Here is a 16,658-nt window from a genome sequence, read left to right on the forward strand (position 1 = left end):
TTTGTGTGTGGGGGCTTGTGTGTGTGTGTGTGTGTGTGTGTGTGTGTGTGTGTGTATGATCGAGCAGTAGGCTGCATGGAGTGACCAGGCCGACAGGGGGGTTAGTGAGGGGTGACCAAACAACCGAGCAGCAGGCTGCATGGGGCAACCAGGCTGCCAGGGGGGTTAGTGAGGGGAGACAAAATGACCGAACAGCAGGCTGCAAGGGGCACAGAGAGGAAGGAAGAGGGAGAGAGAGGTAGAAACATCAGTGATGAGAGAGAATCACGCCCCCCCACTGGGGATTGAGCCCACAACCTGGGCATGTGCCCTTGACTGGACTCAAACCTGGGACCCTTCAGTCTGTAGGCCGACAATCTATCCACCGAGCCAAACCAGGTGAGGCTAGGAAGCTGTTTATCTTGCTTCAATCTTAAATGTTAGCTTTGCTGGGTAGAGTAGCCTTGGTTGTAAGTCCTTTCTTTTCATCACTTTGAATATTTTGTGCTAATCCCTTCTGGTCTGAAATGTTTCTGTTGAGAAATCAGGTGACAGTCTTATGGAAACTCCCTTGTAGGTAACTGTCTTTCTCTTGCTGCTTTTAGGACTCTAGTTTTGTCTTAACCTTTTCCATTTTAATTATGATATGTCTTGGTGTGGGTGTCTGTGGCTTCATCTTGGTTGGGACTCTCTGTGCTTCCTGTACTTGCGTGACATTTTCTTTCACCAGGTTAGGGAAGTTTTCAATCTTTATTTCTTCAAATAGGTTCTCAATGCCTTGCTCTCTCCCTTGTCGTTCTGGTACCCCCACGATACAAATGTTATTATGCTTGTTCTTGTCTCAGAGGTTCCTTAAACTATCCTCATTTTTTGTTGTTTTGTTTGAATGTTTTCTGCTACCTTGTCTTTCAAATTGTTGATTTGCTCCTCTGCTTAATCTAACCTGCCATTGATTCCTTCTAGTATATTCTTCATTTTAGATATTATATTCTTCATTTCTGCCTGCTTTAATTTTATGATTTCTACATTCTTTTTTATGTTTGCTGTCTCTTTAAGTTCTCACTGAGTTCATCCATTCTTCCCCTAGGTTCTTTGAGCATCTTTATAACCATTGTTTTGAACTCTTTATCTGGTAGATTGCTTATCTCCATTTCTTTATAGTTTGTTTTTGTTTTGTTTTTTGCCTGGAGATTTCTCCTGTTATTTTACTGGGGCATGTTTCTTTGTCTCCCCTTTGGCTGGTTTTCTATATCAGTGGTTGCCATCCAGTGGTCCACAGACCACTGGTGGTCCGTGAGGTCCGAAAGGTTGGCGACCGCTGTTCCATATTTTATGTTGTTTGTGTGTGTTGGGTAAATCTGCTAGGCCTTGCAGTTGGTATGGTGGCCTTACATAGCAGGTGCCCTGTGGGGCTCAATGGCATCGTCTCCCTGGTACCTGATCTAGGTGCTCCAGAAATGTGCCTTTTATGGAATACGTGGGCCTTCCTGTTGCAGTTGAGTCTTGGATTATTGTTGGCCCATTCATGGGTGGAGTTGACCCTGGGGCTGGCTATGAGGATCAACCCCAACCACAGTGTACCAGCTACTGTGCGTGGGCTGGCCCCACACAGCCGGATTTGCCCCAGCAACATCTTTTATTTGCCAAGATCTCCCTCTGCATGGTCCAGGGTGTTTGTTCTGGGGCCTTTGGGACGGAGGGACTCTGCTACAGGTCAGTGTCAGGGCAGTCTGGCCACCAGGAGAGTCTGCACCAAGGCCAAGCTGGCCACAACTAGCTGACTCTTCTGCAGGCATGAGCTCTGCAGGACAGGGAGTCCAGGGAATGGGTTCGTGCACTCCCCCAGGCTGTATGGAGGGGAGTGTCCACCCAGGAAGATGGCTTCTGTAAGCTGTGTGTACTGGCTCTTGGAGAGGATGCCTGGGTTTCTAATGGGCTCTTTTCTCTCCCTGGCAGACAGAGTCCCAACTGATTTTCATAGCCAGGTTTTATGTGGGCCCCTCTTCCTGGTCTGTACAGGGGAGCTTGACATGGGGTTGCTGACCCTCCCTAGGACTCAGCCCCTCTGGGGAAAAGGCTCTGAGCTGCCCTCAGTGCCCATGAGGCACTCCTCAGAGGGACTTCTACAGCTGAGGTAGCCCTTCGATTCTCAGTGGCCACACGTGTGAGCAGGACCACCCTTTTTGCGTCTCTGCCCTTCCTGCGAGCCTGACATGGTTTCTCATGTAAATTCTTGGTTATGAGACTTCTGTTCAGCTAGTTTTCAGTTGGTTATTCAGGTTTATTGTTCTGTAATTTAATTATAATTCCAGTTTGGACCAGGGAGGATGTGAAGTAGCTTGCATCTACTCTGCCACTATCTTGGATCCCCCAAGAAAATAATTCTGTGACAATTCTCTCTGCATAAAAGGCTGGTGTAAGGAGCTCTTTCAGAACTTGCAAGCCTAGAGCCAGCCCTCCAGCTCTCTGTGAGCGGCTATCCCAGCTTCCTCAGTCCCATTAGGGGCTTTTGACCTCTGCCCAGAGTTGCCTGTAACATCAGAGCACAAAGATTTTGTAGCTTCTACCTGGCAAAAGAGCTTTGTCACAGAGCCGGTGTGCTCGTTCTGAGAAATCACAGTGCCCTTTGTTTTGACTTGCCCTCTCTTTATGTCATTGTACTTTACGGTGGTCTATTATTCTAGTGCCCAGGGAGAAATACACTAACCTGGAAGCTTGCTTGGGTTGTAAACTCAGGCTTGAATTAACATTTATTTAATCAGTTTGGTGTTCATTTAACATCAAAAGAACAAATGAACCTGCATCCACCCTGAGAATGGGTTTTGGGAGAGGCCAGCCCGACTGCCGATAGGTGAAGCATTAGCTGCGGGGAACTGTCACATTTGTCTGTCTGGCCACCCAGCCTGAGTGCTGACGCCTGTGCCCTTGCCTGCAGCTATTGAAGCCATGAAGAACGCCCACCGGGAGGAGATGGAGCGTGAGTTGGAGAAGAGCCAGCGGTCCCAGATCAGCAGCATCAACTCAGACATCGAGGCCCTGCGGCGGCAGTATCTGTAAGTTGGCTTCTTGCCCTCGGGAGGGTGGGGATAGCCCTTCAGGTGGGAATCAGTGCCCTTCTGGTGTGTTTGTGGGAGCCACACGGATACAGGGCCTGAGGTGGCATTGGTGGAGGCCTGGCACTAAAGGCAGCTCAGAGCCTATTCTCCAGGGGGGCTGGGCTAAGTGCCAGTGAGGCTCAGCAAGCCACTGGCTCTTGTGGCCCCCGTAGGTGTCTTGTCACTAAAAAGCAAACACAGAAACTAATTACTAAAGAATAAGGTGTAAAAAGGAGATTGTATAACTACTAGCCACTTTTCAGGACTGATCTCAGGCTGTCCGGGATTTATTCTCTCCATCAGCTGCTGCTGCCTGAGCAGCAACTGGGGAGGAATCTGGTCTAGGGCCTGTGCCTGATGCTTTATGCTGTGCCTGGGGAGGTGGCCATGCTCCTACATTTCAGAGAAGCGTGTGGGCCGGCTTCCTTTGCCTACGCAAGAGACTGGAGGGCCTGCAACAGCGTAGCTGCTCTGATTTTTCCCCTCTTAGAGCTCACGCCGCTTGGCACCTTGAATTGGTTGCTGCGAGAGCCCTGCAGAGCTAGCCTTCGCCAGGATCTTTGTGATGGAAAAGAATCCGGTCCCTGCCTCTTTCAGGCTCCTGCTCAGGGCAGAGAGGGCCCAGGGCAGTCAGACTGGGCTGAGGGGTGGCACCCTGTGGACTGCGGTCATACTCATCTGGGCTAGAGAGGTGACAGGTCCCCAGGGCTGGGCGACTTGCCCTGAGGCTCCTCCTTGTGCCACCAGTGGGAGATGGAGCCCTTCCCAAGGAGTCCACAGTGACGGGAATAACGCTGCCAGGCTTTGGTTTTTATGGGTCAGGAGAGCCTGGTATTGGGTTATTAGGCACAGATTGCCTCAAAAGTTACTGCCGAAAACAAATTACAAGCCTGACTTCTCTCAGTAGTAGGACATGAGTAAATGAGCTTTCTCCTGCCTTCACAAGAGAAGTGTTGTCTGTGGGCTATTGAGTTATTTGAAAGAAGACCAGAGAAGGACACAGAATAGATTTTTATGAACCTGAAGTACTTTTTAAGTTTTCTCTTACTTAGCTGGGTACAAACTTTTTGAGACAACAAAAATGCGTAGGGCGGCTCTCTGTTGCTCAACAGTTTTTCTGTTGTCTCGTCATCCCTCAAGCTTCACAGTGGGGACCCGGACCCTTGTGGGGCCTGGGCCTGGGCCTGGGGGAGGGCAGAGGAGTGAGGGTGCCTCTCCGCAGGGAGGAGCTGCAGTCAGTGCAGCGGGAGCTGGAGGTGCTCTCGGAGCAGTACTCGCAGAAGTGCCTGGAGAACGCCCACCTGGCCCAGGCGCTGGAGGCCGAGCGGCAGGCCCTGCGGCAGTGCCAGCGCGAGAACCAGGAGCTCAATGCCCATAATCAGGTGAGCCCACAGCCAAGGGATCCCAGGTTCGAGCTGGGAACCAGGCCTCTCCAGCGTGTGGGGGGACACTCACTGCAGGCGGGGAGCTGTACCAGCCGCTGCAGGAACTGCCGCTTACATTGGAACTCTGCTCACAGTGTACTGGTGGGGGGGCTGCTGGCTCGCCTCCCGTGGCTCAGGTTCTGAGCGTCTCTGAATTTCTGCTTCGTCGTCGCTGGGCAGGGCCTGGCAGGGTTATTGCACTGTCTGGGTCTCCCATCCCCAAGGCTCAGGCTTGTGTTTAAATGTCACTGCTCACATTTATTTTTGTCAGAGCATTTTCAAAATTTGCCTGCTTCTCAGAAAATTGGGGTACATTTAAAATCCTGGCTAATGGACAGGCTTGAGGTGGATTAAGTGTGACAAAATCTCTGTGAGTTCCAAACTGGGGCTTCATCCTCCTGACTCACCACTCATCTCCCCAGGCCAGCGGTTATCAACCTGTGGGTCGCGAACAATGAAAATACATCCTGCATACCAGATATTTACATGACGATTCACAACAGTAGCAACATTACAGTTATGAAGTAGCAACGAAAATAATTTTATGGTTGGGGGTCACCACAACATGAGGAACTGTATTAAAGGGTCGCGGCATCAGGAAGGTTGAGAACCGCTGCCCCAGGCACTGAGCAGCCATGTGTTGGCCTGGCTCAGGCTCAACACCTCCACAGGCCCATGGCCACCGTGTGTGGGCACTCCGACAGGGCTGGTTCCGCTTAGTCACTGCAGTGTCCTAAGATTGAAAGAAGGTACAGGAAGTGAGCAGGAGGACCTAATCTTGTAGAAACTCAATGGGACCAGCCGTGAAACAGATGAGCACTCCTTACAGTGATACAAGGGGTTCGGGATAACGAAGTCCAGCTGCACGGCTCTGTAAACCACTGCCGAGCCCACACTCACAGCTTTACGGGAGGGGAACTGCAGGCTGTGACACTGCGTGTAGTAACTAGCATGCGGTCATGTGCACAGGCACTGCCCATGCTGCCTCGCGTTGTGAGGAAGAGCCTCTCTTGGTTGTGTTGTGTGACTGCAGCCCCCAGGAATCTGCTGAGCGCCCCTGTTTTGTTGTTGCTGTCCCCCAGGAGCTGAACAACCGCCTGGCTGCGGAGATCGCCCGGTTACGGACACTGCTGACAGGGGACGCTGGTGGGGAGGCTGCTGGCTTGCCTCTCACGCAGGGCAAGGATGCCTATGAGTTAGAGGTACTGCTCAGAGCCAGGCCCCCTCTTTGCCCAGCTCTGTACTGCAGAAGCCCCAAGAGGGGACCAAGGAGTGGCCCATAGCTGACAGAATCATTCCAGGCTGAGTCCTGGAGGCAGCAAGAGGGACAGAACATGGAAAGATCCAAATCACCCAGGACAGCAGGAGAAAACAGTTAGCTTCCAGGCAGCATGGGACCCAGGGGAGGGGGGCGGGGCCCTGGAGAGACCAGGGGGCCTTTAACCCCATCCTCACTCAACTACCCTCCTCCCTCTGTTTCTGCCACACCTCAAACAGTGACCACCTGAAATGAAACATTTAATAACTGTGTGGACACTGTAGCTGCTTGAGACTCTGTAAAACTGTTATTCAGGATCAGGTAGGTTCATCTTAAGCTAGAATGATTGATTTTTATGTATAAGACATCCTTTTATGAAAGCAATTAGATTTCTTCCCATTCAGTTAAAATTTCATCATGAAAATATCTCCCACTAAATGATGTGGAAGAGGCAGAGTGCATTCAACAGGGTTCCAGCAGGACCCCTTCACGGACCTCGCAGGCTTAGTCCCAGGAAACTGCAGTGGCCCCCTGGGCTGAGGAAGAGGGGGCCCATGTCTAGGAGTTGCAGCAATTCTTTTCTTACTATTTCTGTATGTTATCAGTGTTTCAACTTTATTTTCTGGCATTTTCAATTGCAAATTGGTGAGAATGAGAAAAAAATGGTCTACTCCTCAGTGTGTGGAGGGGAGTTCTCTGCTCAACTTTCAGTCTTTGCTCTTTCTTGCTCCTGAATGTCAGTCCCTAATTGCCCTCTCATTCTAGGTTTTATTGCGAGTCAAGGAATCAGAAATACAGTACCTAAAACAGGAGATCAGCTCTCTCAAGGATGAGCTACAAACAGCATTGCGGGTATGGGCGCACCGCCGCAGGGTTGGGTCTGCAGAATGGGCTGGTGGGGGAGGTGTAGGGACACGTGTCTCACAGAGGTCCCTATGCTCAGCAAGTATCTCAGGCTGTTCTGGAGCAGATTTCATTCTCATGAGGAATGTGGTCTGATACTCGAGTTCTCTGAAAAACCAGGCTTCATGCAGGCACCGTCAAAATGAGGTGCCCCAGTCTTGCTGTGTCCTTGTTCTCCCTGCCTTCTTCGTGCTTTGTGGGACGGTGAGACCCGAGAGAGATGTCATCCTGGGAAGTGAGAGTGCGGCCAGCTGCCGTCCCCTCCAGGGCATTCTTGGAATCAGATGAGATGCCAGGATCCCTGAGGGACTCTAAGACAGAGGGGGTTCCAGGCTGACGTCATAGGGTGGTCCTTGGGGGTTAGGTTGCAGCCTGCACCTTGCCTGCACCTACAGCAGCCCCGGCGATCCTGTGCTGTGTTCAGAGTGAGTCTCGGCCCTGCCTATTTTAGTTTGTGTCTAGTTTCTGCCTTTGGAAGACCAGGCAGGACCCACCTGCCAACCTGCCTCCTCCTCTGCCAGTGACATTCCTCAGTCAGTCCCCAGAAACCTTCCAGCCCCAGCGAGACAGACCTCCTGGCCTGGTTGTCACCACCGTTGGTCTGTCCTTTTCTTCTCAAGGACAAGAAGTATGCCAGTGACAAGTACAAGGACATCTACAAGGAGCTCAGCATCGTGCGGGCAAAGGCCGACTGCGACATCAGCAGATTGAAAGAGCAGCTGAAAACAGCCACGGAAGCACTGGGTGACAAGTCCCCCGAGAGCACCCCTGTGGCAGGATATGGTGAGCTCTTCCTGCTCTGGGTTGTGACGCGGTCACTTGGGGGCTTTGTCATAGAGTTACTGGGACTTAAGTCAAAGCAGAGAATTGGTTTTCATTTTTCTGATTTTAGACTTATATTTCCTTGCAACGGGGTGCGGCCAGAGGGGTGCTGGTCCGTGGATGTGGCCGGTGCCTATAGGTGCGCTGGTGGCAGGCATTGTGCTGACTGCTCTGAGGGGCAGCCACGTGGCATTTATTTTTATTGTAATGACATGGTGTGTTTTCCATTTTCCTAACGAATTCAACAGTTTGGTGGAAGAGGCTCCCCCTAATTGCTTGATCCTGGAGTTTTACCATAAAATCTGCAGAAGGCCATGTGAAGAGGAGCCAAGGAGGGTGCTCCCTGCTGAAAAAATGTCCTAGCTCACTAATATCCAAGAAATTTAACTTTTTCCTCTTGTCTACCAAGCATTCATGATAGCGACAGTATTGATGGATGGGTGGAGAGAAGTCGCTTGCATTGCTGCTGGAAGAATAAGGTAGCACTTTCTGGAAGGCAGTGAAGCAATATGTAGCAAAATTTAAAATCAAACTATAGGCTGACTCTGGGTAGGTGAAGAAATGGTAGCAGTGGCTGCTGCTCAGGGGAGCCCCAGGTAGCCAGGAGACAGAGAAGAGGACTTAGAACTAGGGGAGAATGTGTGCATTTGGTGACCTACCAATCTAACTTCTGGAATAAACAAGTGATGGCATGTGCCAGCAAGATGTCTACCACCGTGTGCAGGAGCAGACCCTGACCCCCTGGACAGACCTCTCCTCAGACAGGGCTTTTTCAGCCATGATATCACGACAGTGGGATGCAGTGCAGTTCTTAAAGGAGGTCAGACCAAGGGGCCTCCGGTGAGGATGGTGGCGTAGGTGACTGACTGCGGGGACCCCCACACCCATATCAGACACAGCTGAACTACAGAACCGCCTGCAGTCTAACCGCACAGAAGCCCTGTGAATAGAGAGAGAAGGACGCCGCATTGAGACTGGGAGGACCCACACCCACTGGTGGCGGTTCAGTCGGAGGGATGTCTCGGTTTTGCAGGTGCCCCTGAGGAGTGAGGGGTCCCAGCCCCGCCAGGCTCTCCGGCCCAGGGTTCGGAGCTAGAAAGAGAAGCCTCATAACTTCCAGCCGTGAAAACCAGTGGAGATGGTGGCTGAGTGAGACGGAGGCTGAGAAAGTCCCGAGTATTCTTAAAGGGCCCAAACAGACTGACTCAAGCTCACTCACTCTGAACTCCATTGCTGGGGCAGCAGCTCCAGCGGTGCCAGGACATATGGGAAGGACCTGAATTGTTTGGCTTTGGGGCTTGAGTTGGAGGACAGCTTTGTTCCACACAGAACTGCTGGCCGAGGCCATTGTTCCTTAGCTCGGGCCTCCCTCCACAGAGCCGGCAGTCTTGCACCATGTCTGAGTTTCCTCGATCTGGCGGTTCCCCTCCCCCAGTGATTCCCTGAGACCCTACCCCATCCCATCTGCAAGTCCACCCTAGCTTTTTCCAGTAGCTTTTCCATAGAAACGGCCTGTTTTGGCTCATGATGCAGACTTTACTAAAGAGTCTCAAAAGTTCACCAACACCAAACAGCAGTATCTGGCCTCAGCGTGTCCCATACCTCTTGCTAAGTGGCCCCATGCATGGTACTAGCAACAGCTGGCCTGGCACCTCCAAGCCCAGCACAAGCAGTAGCTCTCTGCACATCACTCTACAGCTCATGCTAAGTGGCCCCAGCAGGGCACAGATGACAGCTGATCTTGACCTGCATGTCCCAGGAGGCCCCAGAGCCAGTGCAGCTGGTAGTCCTCTTAAGACCACACCGGAGCAACACCCTACCATGTCCACAGGCAACACACTCAAGGGGAGGACTCATTAGGCACCAGAACCCTGCTGCAGCAAGTCTCGCTCTGTGGAGTTGGCCCCTGCACAGCAACTCCTCTGCTGTAGTCCCAGCCAGTCCTCACAGCCCAATCAGAACAGCAAAAAGAAAAAGGAATCCAAAAAAATTAGGATAGTGTAAGCAGCCTCTGGGACAATGTCAAGCATACATCACGTCATGGGCGCCAGAGGGGGAACGAGAGCGAGAGCACACAAAATGGAAAACCTGCTGGAAAAAAGGACAGAAAGCTTCCCCTGCCTGGTGAAGGAAACACACTACAGGTCCAGGAGGCACAGAGAGGCCCCAACAAGATGACTCCAGAGGGGCCCACATCAAGACACACCCATCATTAAAATGCCAGTTGTTAAAGACAAAGAGAATCCTAGAAGCAGCAAGAGAATCAGTTACTTTCAAGGGAGCTCCCATACGACTGTCAGCTGATTTCTCAACAGCAACTTTCCAGACCAGAAGGGAGAGGCAAGTAATATTCAAAGTGATGAAAAGCAAGAAGCTACAACCAAAATTACTCTACCCAGGAAAGCTCTCATTTCATTTGGAATTGAGGGACAGATAAAGAGCTTCCTAGGCAAGAAAAAGGTAAAGGAGTTCATCACCACCAAACCAGTGTTACAAGAAATGTTAAAGGGTCTTCTTTAAGAAGAAAAAAAACATAAAAGTGTGAGTAATAAAATGGCAATAAATACATACCTATCATTAATTTAAGTACAACTTGATTAAATCAAAAGACATACAGTGACTGAATGGATAACAAAACAAGATCCTTACATATTCTGTCTACAAGAAACTTCAGATTGAATCACACACATGCAAACTGAAAATAAAGGTATAGAAAAGCTATTTCATGAAAATGGAAACGAAAAAGAAAAAAGCTGTGGTAGCAATACTTATACCAGACATAATAGACTTTAAAACAAAGCCTGTAACAAGAGACAAAGAAGGACCCAACAAGTCCACTTCTGGGTATTTATCTGAAGAAATACAAAACACTAACTCGAAAAGACGTGCATTCAGATGTCTATTGCAGCATTATTTACAGTAGCCACGCCACGGAAGCAGCCTCAGTGTCCATCAGTGGATGAGCAGATAAAGAGGTGGTGCCAGCATACAGTGCAGTATGACTCAGCCATGAAAAAGAATGGAATCTTGCCATCTGCATCAACACAGATGGGCCTAGAGGGTATTATGCTGAATGAAATAAGTCAGACAGAAAGTCAGATTCCATATGATTTCACTTATATGTGGAATCTAAAAAATAAATGAATGAATAAACTTAACAGAAACAGACTCATAGATACAGAGACCATTTTGATGGTTGCCAGTTGGGAGAAGGGGTTTGGGGGTGGGTGAAAAGGGACGGGATTAAGAAGTACAAATTGGTAGTTACAGGATAGTCACAGGATGTAACGTATAGTATAGAGTCAATAATATCATAATTATGCATGGTGACAGATGGGTACTAGATTTATTGAGCTGATCATGTCATAAATTACATAATGTCTGCTGGGTTGAACACCTGAAACATGCAATAATGTACATCAACCAAAGTTAAAAGATAAAAAGATCAGGCAGATCTTTTGTTTTGACATGGACAGAGATCAATAAATATATTTTTAAGAAAAATACACACAAGCCCTGGCCGGTTTGGCTTAGTGGATAGAGCGTCGACCTGCGGAGTGAAAGGTCCCGGATTCGATTCCAATTAGGGGCATGTACCTCGGTTGCAGGCACATCCCCAGTAGGGGGTGTGCAGGAGGCAGCTGATCGATGTTTCTCTCTCATTGATGTTTCTGTCTATCCCTCTCCTCTCCTCTCTGTAAAAAATCAATTAAAAAAAATTTTTAAAAAGAAAAGAAAAATACACACAAGACATGTGGTATGACCCAATGTATATCTGTTTTAAGTAGTCATTTTATTTATTTTTTGTTGTTAATCTTCACCTGAGGATATCTTTTCCTTTTTTTTTTTTTTAGAGAGGGAAGAAGGAAGGAGAAGTGGGGTGGGAAAGAGGGAGAAACATCAATGTGAGAGAGACACATCAATTGGTTGCCTCCTGCATGTAACCCAACAAGGGCCGGGATCGAACCTGCAACCCAGGTACACGCCTTTGACCAGGAATCAAACCTGTGACTCTTCTGAGTGTGGGCTAACCTCTGAGCAACACTGGCCAGGGCTTAAGTCATCATTTTTAAGAACCCTAAAGAATTGCGCACCAGACTGCCAGTGATGGTTGTCCTGGAGGAGTGGCTTATGAGAAGGAGTTGGTCCTGGGATCTCAGAAGAAAGGTGGGATAAATGACTAATGGGGACTGTTGGTCTGCTCCGTGGGTCAGGGGCTCCAGAGTGCGGTGTGCCCAGCCCACCCACATAGCATGGCTTCGCCTGCAGTCAGGCCCACGCTGGGAAAAAAATCTTTTTTAAATCCTCACTCGATATTTTTCCATTTTAGAGAGAGTGGAAGAGAGAGAGAAAAACAAAGAAACACTGATGTGAAAGAAACACATCAACTGGTTGCCTCCTTGCATGGGCCTGGAGCAGGGCCAGGGAGGAGCCTGCAACCGAGGTACGTGCCCTTGACCGGAATCGAACCCAGGACCCTTCAGTTTGCAAGCCAGTGCTCTATCCACTGAGCCAAACCGGCTAGGACTCAGCCTGGGAAATTTTTAAAGTTCTAGTCTGGTTCCAGAGGACTCTAGAAAACAAAGTAATGGGTCTACTTGTTCCTTCAGATATAATGAAATCTAAAAGCAACCCTGACTTCTTGAAAAAGGACAGATCCTCTGTCAGTCGGCAACTCAGAAACATCAGGTCCAAGGTGAGTCTGGGACTCAGCCCGGGTGTGTGGGGCTCAAGATGCTGGGAAGAGGAGCAGGAGTCCGAGCCCATGACTGGCAGCAGCAGGGGTCCCCAGGTCCCAGAATGTGCCTAGCCCCCACGATGGCCCTTGCTGGGCCAGTTCTGGTGGCTTCGGGCTTCAGGGGTCCTTTGTGCAGCAGTGGAACCAACTCCTACCATGACCGTCCAAAGGCCTGGGGTGGAGTAAATCCCACCTTGGACCTCCAGGGCCAGATTCCACCTGTCCCCACCCGTCCCTCCTGGTGCGGTCCCTCCTGTCTGCACACCCTAGTTTAGGGCTGACGCTGCCTGCCTTTGAGAAAGGAAGCCGCCTGCACCCTTCCCTCAGCCTCACAGTGCAAATCCCCAGCATCCATTCCCTCCCCCGTGCGCCTCTCCAGGGCAGGGCGGGCAGGGGGGGAGTTGAGCATGTTGCATTCGGGATTTATTGAGTGTGTCTTACTGTTTGCTCTTTCCTCTGACAGTCCGTAATTGAGCAGGTCTCATGGGATAACTGAAACGAGCCCGCTTCCAGGTCCCTTGTCATGTAGGTAAACCACCTCTCAGCATCCACCCACCCACCGCCTGCTGAGGGCGCTGCCTGCATGCACGGCTCACATCTCCATAGCAAGCTCCTTGTTCCCTGTGCCTTTATTATCCCTGCTGCCGCAGCGAGCGCAGACACAGTCCCAGGGGCGTGTCTCTGACCTGTTCTGGGAGTTCATTGGCACTATAACCTCCTAAGAGAATTGACCCCGGCACTGGGGAGCTCCCCTCCCAGCGTGGCGAGCGGCCCACAGAGCCAATACCGTGGGGGGCTCACACCCAGTCAGCATGCATGCTGAATGCTCTGCACTCCACACTTTCTGGAGAACCCTCTTGCCCAGAAGCCACTGCCACACAGTCTCCCCGTGCTGCAGAGCCCCCTCCGGTCTCAGGTGGAACAGGGACCCAGCTCAGTAGAGCAGGAGGACCACGTGTTCCTGGGGTGCTCTACCAGCACACTTTCTAGCAAAGCAAAAGCTTTCCCCCGGGTCCCGGTAAATACAGTGCCATACGGGGAGGAGGTGGGGAGGCAGGAGACATAGTAGTCTGCTTAGCAATGACCAGGACAGGGGACCCAGCCTGGGCACCCCAGTCTTCACAAGAGGGCAAATCCCTCGCTCTAGTCTGGAGTGCTCAGTGGCTTGGCTGTTGTAACCTCTTACTCCTTGGTGAGGAGGGCACGGGTTGCAGAAAGACCTGGTCGGGGCCGGGTTCACGGGGACACTAGTGTGGCCTCAGGGCCCCCTCCCTGGAGCCAGCGCCTTTGCTGGCTGAGAGGCCCCACCCGGGCTGGGGAAGAGGTTGCTCCTAGGAAGAGCTTTGGAAAACCCACGTCTGTTAGACTCAGTTTGCTTTTGTTTATTCTTCTACAGTCATGAGCCACTTGGGACCAAATGCAGTTTAGGTTTAATTGAAAACTTAGTTTGGGCTTTTTTATTTAAACATGAAAAATATTTTTTAGCAAAAGGAAAACTTGTTCTTGGTTTATGGTTTTCTCACTGAAAATTCTACTCATTTGAGGCTTAACTGCAGCTGCTAGGTTCCCTGCGCCTGTCAATAATGGGCAACAAGAAGCTTCTGCCAGGCCCTTCTGGGGAAGCGTGCTGCGTGTGCCCACCTGGCAGGGTGGGTAGGGTGGGGGGAACCCCTGGGCTCTGGACAAAAGGCCAGAAAATCACTGACAAGGCCTTTGTCCACGAGGCCTTTGCAGCAGGGCACACTGGGAACCTGTCAGGCTTGCCAGGAGCTAGCTGTTCGGGCTCCCAGAGCCCATCTGAGCCCACAGGGGGCTTGGCCATGTTTTCAGAATAGGAAGCAGGCCCTTGTGTGAAGGCAGTCCTGCTACCCAAGAGGAAGGAGGGGCCGTGTGGTGTCCTCGAGGACTCCTGTGGTCCCAGGCACGAGGGCATGCTGCTCCTCTCCCACGGTTCCCGCCGCTGCATCTGCAGACACCCTACCTCCACGGGCCTGACGTCGTCTTGAAACTGCATCTGTCACTGGTGCTTCTGATACGGGATCTGACATGTATGGATTTATATCTTTCATTCATGCTGTTTCTGCATTGTCCCTCACACAGAAGTGTGACATCTCAGCACCATAAAGTCAAATCAAGCTTGTTGCTTAAGAACAGCCAGCTTTTCTGGGATTGCAACTAGAAAGCACCTTCCCCAGGGGGCCTCATGGAGACCGTCTGATGGTGTCAGTGTGAAGTCATGGAAGTATCCCGCGAAGGATTGGCCCTGTGGGAGAATGAGCCCCAAGGGAGCCGGCACCCGAGGGCCTTCCTCTGGGGCTGGAGATGTACCTTTAACATCCGGAGTGTGCACGGTGTGTGGCCTTGGGCCTGCTGTAGCCTCAGTCTGCCCATCATGCTACTGCTCCCTGCCTTCCTGTCCCTAGCACAGCAGGGGCTGTCCCTGGGGTCTGAGGAGCGGCAGTGCACTGCTGCCTCATGGGGAAGTCCCAGCTGGGGCAGAGCTGTGTGGCCAGCACAGGGCCGCCCTGAGACCAGCTCTGCGCACAGCAGCTCCTGACGGGAGAAGAGCCTCGAGAGCAGGAAGCCGGGGTGGGGTGGGATGTGGGTCGTCCTCACCCTCTGCCCTGCTCAGGGGCCACTTCAGGACCCTCACCACTGCTCACGCAGAGGCCCGTCCGGACAAGTGAGTTTCAGAAAGTCAGCAGCAGCACCCTTCACTTAAAGAAAATCACTCATTTACACACACACAGCTCCACAGGGTAGCAGCATGCAGAGCTGTTCTGGGCAAAACTGAGGGGACATCAGGGCCCACCCACTCCCTCGAACTCTGGAGGAGGATGGGTCCCCAGATTCTCACCACACCCCTTTGAAGCTTCAGGCTGGACTCTCCAGGCCCCAGGACCCACCCCGGTTCTGGCTGAAGCTGGTGCGCTCCCTGCACCTGCGCCGGGCCACCTGGGCTCCTGTCTTGTGAGGCCTGGGCTTTGTCACCTCCAGCCAGGGAGCTGGGAAACGCCAGCTCTGGGCCTGATGAGGTTTGCGGCCAGATCAGAGGGCAGCTGAGGAGCCCAGCCCATCTCGCCGGGGCTGGAACTCCATCCCTTTCCTCATCCAGAAATTAAATCTTTGGGGAAAGCCTCCAAGAGTAGTGTCACTCACCTCGGGCCCCACAGGTGGACACTTTCCCAGGGTCCCACAAGAAGGGTATTGGCTTCACATTTGAGAATCTTAGTAGCGATGTTGACATGCTCCCCGATCCCTCGATAGTAAATGCAGCAGGGTTCCCCTCAGGGCGAGCGAGGAGCCACGCTCCACAGTGGTGCTCCAGAGGCTCTGGTCGTCCCGCACGAGGCCTTGGTAGACGGCAGGTTCTCGGTCGGGAGAAGGATGTAGACGGGTGGTTTTCTAGTTCTTGGCACAATCTTTTCCTGGCTGAATCGGTCTGATCGCTGCTTCTCTAAAGAGCCCTAAGCTCAGAATTCATCTTCTATGCTCATGGACTTGTTTTTCTGATTTTTTTCCTTTCTCATCCAGATAACACATCTCACAGGAGACGGGCTCTCCTTAGCATGCCCCACTAATCTCTGAGGACCTCCCCACCCCCCCTTCCTGTGCTGCGGCTGGCACCCAGCACGGGGGCTGAGTTTAACTGTTTTCTCCTGCTCTCCACCCAGAGTCTGAAGGAAGGCCTGACGGTGCAGGAACGCCTGAAGCTCTTTGAATCCAGGGACTTGAAGAAAGATTGACTGTGTCCTGTTCAATTTGAACACACACCCTTCCCAGCTTGTGGCTGCACAACCCGAATGCTACTTTCCGTCTGTACCTTTACTTTTTATTATTATTGTTATTGTTGTCATTATTGACTGTGGGTATGGATGCATGAGAGACAGGTTTATGGGTTGTTCACGCTGTTCCCTGCTGTGTTGATGGACCTTTCTGTTGTCTTTACCCACTCTTGTTTCCATGGTGATCTACAGTAAGCCGAGGGGTGGAGAGGGCCGTCTGCTCCAGCTGGCTCTGTGTTGGAATCCCTTCCCACTGTGGCCCCCTCCCTCCCTCATGTCAGTATTAAGGCCCGGCAGCCGATAGATAAGCTAGCTCTGCCTCGTGAGCTGAGCGCACTGCGCGCGGCCCGCTCTGCCGCACGCTGGTCGCTTGTGGGGGACAGCACTGGGTTGTGGTTTGGCTGGATCGGAGCCCTGACAGCTCGTTGGCCTGCAGGAGCTGGGCAGCCGGGCGCGGTGTGTGGCCTTGGCTCCACCTGTGAACTTGGGAGGAGGCCAGCATTTGGTATCTGTCCCACTGATGCAGCTAGAACCACACCCACGTGTTTGTGGTAAACTTTTCACAACCTTGAAGATGTCGGAACAGCTTTTCCTGGTTTTGTCTGTTTTTTATTAAATCTGGCACAAAACCCCACCCTCTCACTCCTTCCTACG

At 51.5% G+C, this 16,658-nt stretch overlaps 1 protein-coding gene across 1 annotated transcript in view; it reads left to right on the forward strand.

The window, feature by feature from the left end:
- Positions 1–16,638, forward strand: part of MPRIP (myosin phosphatase Rho interacting protein) — a 134,698-nt gene extending 118,060 nt beyond the window's left edge. Inside the window, exons 18-24 of the mRNA XM_006773966.2 lie at positions 2,915–3,032; positions 4,297–4,456; positions 5,581–5,700; positions 6,522–6,608; positions 7,280–7,442; positions 12,092–12,177; positions 15,894–16,638. Coding sequence (XP_006774029.1) covers positions 2,915–3,032; positions 4,297–4,456; positions 5,581–5,700; positions 6,522–6,608; positions 7,280–7,442; positions 12,092–12,177; positions 15,894–15,965 — 806 coding nt within the window. The 3' untranslated portion in view covers positions 15,966–16,638. The remainder of the gene's footprint in view (positions 1–2,914; positions 3,033–4,296; positions 4,457–5,580; positions 5,701–6,521; positions 6,609–7,279; positions 7,443–12,091; positions 12,178–15,893) is intronic.
- The last annotated feature ends 20 nt before the right edge of the window (positions 16,639–16,658 follow it).

Source organism: Myotis davidii, unplaced genomic scaffold (assembly GCF_000327345.1).
Source record: "Myotis davidii unplaced genomic scaffold, ASM32734v1 scaffold207, whole genome shotgun sequence".
Classification (NCBI taxonomy): Eukaryota; Metazoa; Chordata; class Mammalia; order Chiroptera; family Vespertilionidae; genus Myotis; species Myotis davidii.